Genomic DNA, 8,573 nt, shown 5'->3' on the forward strand with positions numbered 1-8,573 from the left:
CAAAAGCTTTTAAGTTTCATTAGGTCCCATTTGTTTATTTTTGTTTTTATTTCCATTTCTCTAAGAGGTGGGTCAAAAAGGATCTTGCTGTGATGTATGTCATAGAGTGTTCTGCCTATGTTTTCCTCTAAGAGTTTGACAGTGTCTGGCCTTACATTTAGGTCTTTAATCCATTCTGAGTCCATTTTTGTGTATGGTATTAGGGAGTGTTCTAATTTCATTCCTTTACATGTAGCTGTCCAGCCTTCCCAGCACCACCCATTGAAGAGGCTGTCTTTTCTCCACTGTATATTCTTGCCTCCTTTATCAAAGAAAAGATGTTGGTCCAGTATCTTTCAATCTGTATACAAGGTTCATGAGGATGCTATACATTGGAAATGACTAGAAAGGTGAATGTTTTAAAAAATGAATCTAAAAGAGTGCCATACTTCTTAAAATAATATTGGTAATAAAGGACTTTTGAAATGTTTAAAGTATATACACATCAAAATTAGAAAATGAACTTGCAATATCCAGAATGTGAGTCAGACTCTTACCTTGGTTGGTCAGAAAGTCAGAGAGTGAGGAAAACATTTCATGAGCCTCAAGAACTGGGTCATTCGAGAGGCAATAGCCCCTCCACCAATTCTTCTAGAAACTCAACAGTCATGCATTCAGGGAACATCTGAGACTTTACCTTCTTTTCCTCTTTCTGCTCTCCTAATGTTGCCAAGTAACTCTTAATGCTTCTTCTACCCCATCCATGGCTTCTGTTTCCTCCCTTCTCCTTGAGTGAATCTCTGCCTTTAAGCCACTCTGTGCTTTGAAACTTTCTCTGTATATTTTACCACCAAACACTCCAAGTCAAAGAAGCTGGTGGGTTCCTTTAATCATCGTCTTATATGAGTTCTCTCCTGGTAGGTCGAGGTCTCATGACAGGCCACCTTAATTTAATGTCTCTTGGCCACCCTACAGGTGACCGATCAGTCACCTCGCCAGCCACCTATGGTCCAGTGCTCAGGATTAAATGGTACAAAACACGGCAACCTCTTTTCTCAGCTTCCCCTAGTTAGGTGGCAGACACTTGCCTCAACATACCCTAATGAAAGGCATCATGGCGTAAGAGAGCTGTAAGTTGGGAGAATAGGGGGAGCATTCACATTTTTGCTACTAAGTCATGAAAAAACAGGTTATTGACTGTCTTGGCTGTCTTAATTTGGGTTCTCCAAAAGCAAATTCTGAGACAAGTATGTGGGTACAAATGGTTTATTTGGGAGGTGGTCCCAGGAAGCATAGGTGAGGCTTGGGGAAGTAGAGCAGGGTTGGGAGGACAGCCAATAGGGGGTACATTAATGAACAGCTTACTGTTGGGGGAAACTGGGGCTCCATTCCTCTGAGAGCTGTATAGTGAACAGAATCGTCTCCCTGAGGGGTGGGCAAACTGGAGTCTTACCTCCTGCCTCCTTTGGGTGTCTGGAGTTGGGCATTAGCTCCTGGGTGCTTCTGGCCCACCTGGGTCAAGCATGCCCTCAGTCAGTGTCTCAGAAAGCAGCTCATCTCCTGGAACCATTTGCTGCAGTCTCAGGGGTAGTTCAATGAGATATGGGATGGGGGCATGCCTGGCTGCTGTAACGCTTAGCTGACCTGGGTTGTTTCTATTCCAGCTACTCTAAGAGATCAATCCTCTCTAAATGTTAGAGTTGGGTGTGGGCTGAGAAGAAGTAAGAGAAAGAAGAGTGGAATGAATCCAGCCTTGGGACACCCAATACAATAAAAGCATAGGGTTGTTTAGAATGGCTGAAGTTTGGATTCAGTTTGAATGTCCAATAATGGAGGCAATAGTAAGATAACTTGAGGTAGATCCACATAATGAATCATTCTTCAGCCATCTAAATTATAGAATTATATTCAATAGCATGTGGGAAAGTTGAAGGAAAAAAAAAACAGAAAAAAGTAAACACATCCATTTTCATTTGAATGGGTTTTGGGATCTTTCTGGATGTGAGGAACAAAGAGATGCTAAGAAGTCATCTAGGTCTTTGAAACTCATGTAAAATAAGTAACTCCCACAAAGGGTCCAGGTGCATATCTTAGTCTCCAAATATGTCCCTTTCCATCACTTTGGAAAAGAGACTTAAGTTGTGTTCCGACAGGGTGGGTTATGACTGGGTCCTTGAGGACTGTAGGAATCCCTGGATCTTAGCCACTCTCTCCAAGCACCTGGCGGAAAACAGCCTGAGCCCAGAAGTTGAAGCAGCTATGAATCTGGAGATAGATTCTGCCTATTGCCTCAACTTCTCAATGAAATAAAATAATTGAGAAGTAGCGGCCAGCTGTTCGGCTCTGATCCTGCTCCAAGTAAGGGTCAAAAAAATCCCTTCTCCCTTCTCCTAAGGGGACAGTCCTCTCAGTAGTAGTTATCAGATCAAATTAAACCAAAGTGTAAATAAAATACTTGTCTTCTCCCTGATTTATAGATGAACATTTTAATAGAATTTCAAGTCGGTTTGTATTTACAACCATAGCTACTTTTCATGCCTGTGGCCTGGTCAGATTTTTTTTTAATGATTTCAAGAGAGCCTGCAGTGCGAAGGCTCAGCAAGAGAGAGGGAGGCAAGAACAGAAAGGCATCAGAGGATGGAGGTCAAGGATAGCAGGTCACAGACAACCCAACAAGAGCAGATTTGCCTTTGTTTACATCGCCAAAGGGGAAAAATTAACTTGATGGAAGGGGTAATTAAGTATTTCTTTTTCCATCATGGTCCAGCCCAGCTTCATACCCAACTGTTCTGTTTTGCATTGTGATGATTCTTCATCGAGTTGCAGAATTAAAGGTGGCCAGTGTGTCACTGATGTCACACAGCAACACTTCCCCCACTCTTAACCTTTATTTTATAAATAGACAGTAAAATCTCAGTGCAAGAACTGTCCAACACAGGTAGGCAGATAATGAGGGAAGAGTGGAAAGGTTTACAGAGAAGTGTTGTCTGGAAGAGATCATTTGAACAAGTCAGCAGATTAGAGTTATAAAGTGTATAAAAGGGATTATCTCCCTTGACAGCCTCAGGTCCTAGATGCTGAAACTGCGAGCATGTAAAGTGAATGGATTTTCCTAGTTCTGAAGCTTGTAGGTGTAAACCTAGAATCACACCTCCAAGCTAGTGCCCATCCACTCATGATTGATTCTCTTATTTGCTTATATTTTCAAAAACAACCTGCAGAAGAATACCACCTCCAGTGTTGGAATAAACTGGTTTACCCAGGGGTACTGGTCAGAATTTGGAATATGTTTTCTTATAGAAGAAACAAAGTTAGTATACATGATGGTAATTCTCCCAGGCATGTCTCAAAGGCACTTAGTACCTAGATTCCACAGCTCTGGGAGTGATTCTCTGCCTTTTAATGGGGGTTAATGAGAGCAGAGTGGAGGCAAATGACCAACCATAGCTCAGCTCTCACTGCCCAGGGCCATGTCCTGTCCTGTGGACCCAGTTCCTTTTCAGGTAAACATGGTTCAGCCTGTGTATCCAGCGTCATGGGGACCAAGCATAGTTCTGAGCTTTGCCATCTGAATCCTCTGGGAATGTAATGCAGAATATATTTTTCCTTCATGTATGGAGGCATCACTACAAATCTTCAAGGAGACCCTAATCGGCTGTAGAGACTCTAGTTTATTGTGAATTATCACACTGTTCAGCTGGAAGAAAAATTACTTTATTCTAATTGCTTCACACATTAAACCAGCTAAATGAACAGACAAGGATAAATGTTTTGCTTGGTTTAACTATTTTATAAGAATCAAAGGCAATCCAGGTGATTGTGTTTCTGTGCAACTTTTGCATCAAGCTAAGGTGCTCACATGTGGATGTTGACACGTTACAGAGCAAGAATATTTTACATGTAGGCATTCACACATGGCATTTATTTTGTTCAGACCCATTAGAACTTTTACACCCAAATGACCTCTTGCCGCTACTCTGAATAATAGTCAGGGGCTACCTCTCTTACTAGATGGATTTTGTTCACCTCTTGGCTTGAAAATGTCCTCAAAGATAGTTAATCGGACTTCCCTGGTGGAGCAGTGGTTAAGAATCCGCCTGCCAATGCAGGGGACCCAGGTTCGAGCCGTGGTCCGGGAAGATCCCACATGCCGCGGAGCAGCTAAGCCTGTGTGCCACAACTACTGAGCCTGCACTCTAGAGCCCGGGAGCCACAACTACCAAAGCCCGTGCACCTAGAGCCCGTGCTCCGCAACAAGAGACGCCACTGCAATGAGAAGCACGCGTGCCGCAACTAGAGGAAGCCCACACACAGCAACGAAGACCCAATGCAGCCAAAACTAACTAAATAAATAAATTTATTTTTAAAATGGCAGTGTCACTGGCATTAGAGTATACATTTCTATAGTTATCTTTAACCTTGTTGGAGTCACAGATCCCTACAAGAATTGACAGAAGCTATCTCCTCCCAGAAAAATGAACATATGAATATAAGCACACATTTGCATATCATTTCAAAAAGGTTTGTGGACCCCTAGAGTATATTTATTGGTGCTCTAGGGTTAAGAACTTTTGTTCTATGGGAACATTTTCAAAAGAGAGAGCATTTATTTTGATTTATAGTCTAGATATGTTTATTAAAAATTCAATAGTATCATCATTTATCATCACAGCTTAAATCTATACATGTACTATCCTGTGTAGACATATGTAATTGACCTCATTAAAAATGACCTACTGTTTAGAATTTCTGTCTTTAGAACTTTGGCTTGGCTATTTGATTTAATATTTGCATTTGAAAAAATTCTCTAATAGGACAGTGACCTTAAGGATTTTGAAAGTCAGGATCTACATATAAATTTAATTCAAATTCTCTGCTATTAAAAGAACATTGACAGAATCTCAGAATTAGGTGATAACTCTTTCACATTTTTTGAACATTACCAAATGATAATTTTTAGAATTAAATAAAATGTGAATCCAAGGTGATTCAAGAATTTAGTATATACAACTATAGTTTTCATGGTAGTTTATGGAACTTACACAGAAAAAATAGCCTCTTTTAATGACAATACATACTGGATATATTTTCCCTCTTTCTCCTTATGAATAATGACTTTATATACATATATAGTGCAGCTTTCATCCCATCCCCTCCCAAGCAGAAAATCTCCAGTCATTTCAAACCCATGACTAAGTGTAATGTAATGGGATCCATGGTTTAAAACATTCAGGATCAAAACCAGTCCTGCTAAAGTTCATGAGACTGGAAATTCACATAGCCCTTTTAATAGAGACACTATAGTGGAAACAATCTTCTGTAGCCACCTGGTTATTTGTGCATGCTATCATGAGCTTATACTTTTTATCTTGCTTTATTGCTGTACACACAATAGGTATGCACACTTCTGGAGAAGAGGCTCACATACAAGACAGTGAATTTGTGGCTTTGGTGATGGGTCATATTGATGGGAAATCCTTGTCATCACATAAAGGCATATTTCTGTACACACACAATATACTGAAACATCATATTTCTCGGATGCATAGTCTTTTATATATTTTATTTCCAAAGCCAGGACACATTCTTAGAATTTATAGTGTGTTATAGTTCATTTGGTCTCATTTTTTAAATTCTACACAAAATAATAGTGCAAATAACAATTGATGGTATCTTGGATTCAGTGAAATACATTGTATATATTAGAGCACAGAAGATCAGAAGGTACCTTAGCAATGTTACAGCAACTCCTCAAGGAAATTGAAATTAAAGGGTCATTTAACTTACCAAAGACACAGATGTTGGTGACAAACAGGTATAGACTAATGATTAATTTTTTAAGTACTTTCACCCATCTTACATGACTCATTGGACCATAAACTTGTAAACTCAGTGTAAATCACTTTTCAAAAGACATTTCTGTCATATTTGGTACATGAAACGTAATGTTTATGTAAGTTAGAAAGTATAATTAATTATTGTTAAGTGTAAATGAATAAATTTTAACTACATACAAAATCTTGGATAATCTTGAAAGAAATGAGTGTTGTACAAGGCTACATATCAAATGGTACCATTTTCTATAAACAAGTAGAACTAAAATACTTTCAAAATTAAAATTTAGCCTGGTTCATATAGTACCTTTTTTCAGTCATTGTTCATTTTCAGTGTTCATGTGGAAAAAAGTATTCAAATTATATTTTTTAATCCACATGTTAGATTTAAAATTAAAAAGGCATATTTTAATGGGAGCTGATTTAAAACAATTTGACTTGAGTGAGTTAACAGTTTGGGAAATGTGTCTGTGCTCAAGTTTTGCTTCCAAATTTGGACTTTGAAACTTACTGTCAGTCTCAGAAAGAAATAAGAAACAGTGCAGATAATTAAACATTTGCCTTGGGGGAATTATTTGCAGTCAATTAAAACCATACACTTTGGGTGTATACTTGCTTCACTGGTTATTAAATTTGAATCTTATGTTAACTACCCAGGTTTCTCACTTGTCCATCAAATGTTGCTTGTGGCAAGTTGGAGAAACAGACTTTCTCATAATATTCTAAAACATATTGTTTAAAGCTATCTCCCAGTTTGGGGAGGGAGAGAGAAAAATGGGTAAGGGAAACAAAGCAAGAATGATTTATTTTAGATTCCATCTGATTCAGCTCTGTTAGGGAGTTAAAACACAGCTGAGGAATATGAACTCAGTAGAGAACCCATTTGTATTAGACGTGCTGGTCTACCATCCCCAGCTCTCTCCATGGCCACATGCATACAAGATTAGCTCATGACTTTTAGATATCTTTGGATTACCACCCTTTTAACCGCATGAAAAATATCCACTAGATTGTAACCCCTATGAGAGCAGAGATTTGTTGTTTTGTTTACTATTGACTCCCCAGTGTCAAGAACTGTGCCTGGCATAGAGTTGGCCCTTAGTAAATATTTGTGGAATGAATGAAAGATCTATTTTCTGTCTTTCTGCTGACCTACTCACATGCTCTTCCCAATGGATTTTGAAGAGCCTCCCTAGAGGTCTCCAACATCCAACAGGGGGCCCTTTGTAGCTTTGCAAGAGTCCATAAGTCACTGAAATCCTTTTAGCCACATATTTCCTGTAAAATACATCCTACGATAAAAAAAAAATGATGAACTTAAGCTGATCCCACGTTTAAATGTGCTACACAAGAGAAAGGGTGAAGTTGCACAAAACAGAAGGTTTGTGTTCCCCCTTTGCTATCTTTCTACTAGTATAGCTCCTGAGGAAGATGAACTTAATTACCACTGGATTTCAAAGCTCTACATCTGCCTTTTTCAAGGACTCAAGGCTCCCATATACGCACAACGACAGTAATGGAAGCATTAAGAACATTAAAATTATATTCCTTTAATCTTCTCTATTTTGCCTTCCTTTCATATCCTTTTGCACAATTCTCCTAAGATTTTCACAGATGCATAAAGCCTGCTTATATTTTCTTCCTTGTTGTGAAAAAGATGTTCTAGCCGAATCTTTACCGTTTTTACCTTGTGAACTTTGTGCAGACATCTTATGCAGTACTTTAAGAAAAGCTTATTTATTGATGAAGATATTTAAGTATTTTAATGGCATTTTTTAAAAATAATAGTTTTTTTCTCAAAACATAGATCTATTCTTTTAGTGCTGGAGGCTGCTGTAATTCCTGGTTAAAAATGCTGACTAGGGATTTTGCTTGTTTGTGATGTCAGATTCTGCAAAGGATGACAATATTACAAAAGAAAATGAAGTAACAGATCATTCTGTACGTGGCCAAGATCATCCCAATGGTAAGTTGTGAGATTCTTTTTCAGTTGTTTTTTTTTTTTTCTGCTTTGGAATATTGCATTTTCTAAAACCCAGATTTTACTTTTTCTGGAAAAATGGAATCTGAAATCTTGAACAACTCAGGAATTAGGGGCACCAGCCCTCCACACAGGCAAAAATCGGTGAACAACTTTATAGTCAGACCTCCGTATCTGTGGTTCCACATCCACGGATTCAACCAACCACAGACTATGTAGTACTATATAGTACATATTTGTTGAAAAAAATTTACCTATAAGTGAACTGCACAGTTCACACCCATGTTGTTCAAGAGTCAACTGTATTTTACTAGAGCTAAATACCAGCTGATTGGTAGCTGCCACATTTAGAAGGAACGTTTGCTCTCCACAATCCTCATTACTCATTAATGTTGTACCTGGCTGGCTTCATTTATTTTTGTCACCTGACTGAACTCTGTAGACGTTGGATTTGCAACTACTGGAAGGAAGATATGATACCAATGAGAATAAATGTGAAACATGGAGACAGTGTATACAGGAGATTAAATCTACATCTCCTTGGAATACCGAGATAATAGAACAAATAGAAATGAAGCAGTCTTTAGAAAAATAATAGAAAAAAAAGTTTTCCTAATGCAAACCAGTTCCTCTACCCAAAACACAAGAGTACATGTTGGAATTTCTGAAGATCAATAATAAAGGAGGGCTCTTTTTTTTTTTTTTTTTTTTTTTTTTTTTTGTGGTACGCGGGCCTCCCTCTGCTGCGGCCCCTCCCGTTGCGGAGCACAGGCTCCGGA

General features: G+C 38.6%; 1 protein-coding gene across 3 annotated transcripts in view; it reads left to right on the forward strand.

Annotated features, from left to right (window-relative positions):
* MACROD2 (mono-ADP ribosylhydrolase 2) overlaps positions 1-8,573 on the forward strand; it is a 2,044,226-nt gene that overhangs the window by 1,939,458 nt on the left and 96,195 nt on the right. For 2 of the 3 annotated variants that reach the window (XM_028499297.2, XM_028499300.1), the window contains exon 14: positions 7,702-7,779. The exons of the other annotated variant lie outside the window; for it this stretch is intronic. In XM_028499297.2, the coding sequence (XP_028355098.1) occupies positions 7,702-7,779 (78 nt within the window). The remainder of the gene's footprint in view (positions 1-7,701; positions 7,780-8,573) is intronic. 3 annotated transcript variants of the gene reach the window in all.

The sequence above is a fragment of the Physeter macrocephalus genome, chromosome 14 (assembly GCF_002837175.3).
Source record: "Physeter macrocephalus isolate SW-GA chromosome 14, ASM283717v5, whole genome shotgun sequence".
Taxonomy (NCBI): domain Eukaryota; kingdom Metazoa; phylum Chordata; class Mammalia; order Artiodactyla; family Physeteridae; genus Physeter; species Physeter macrocephalus.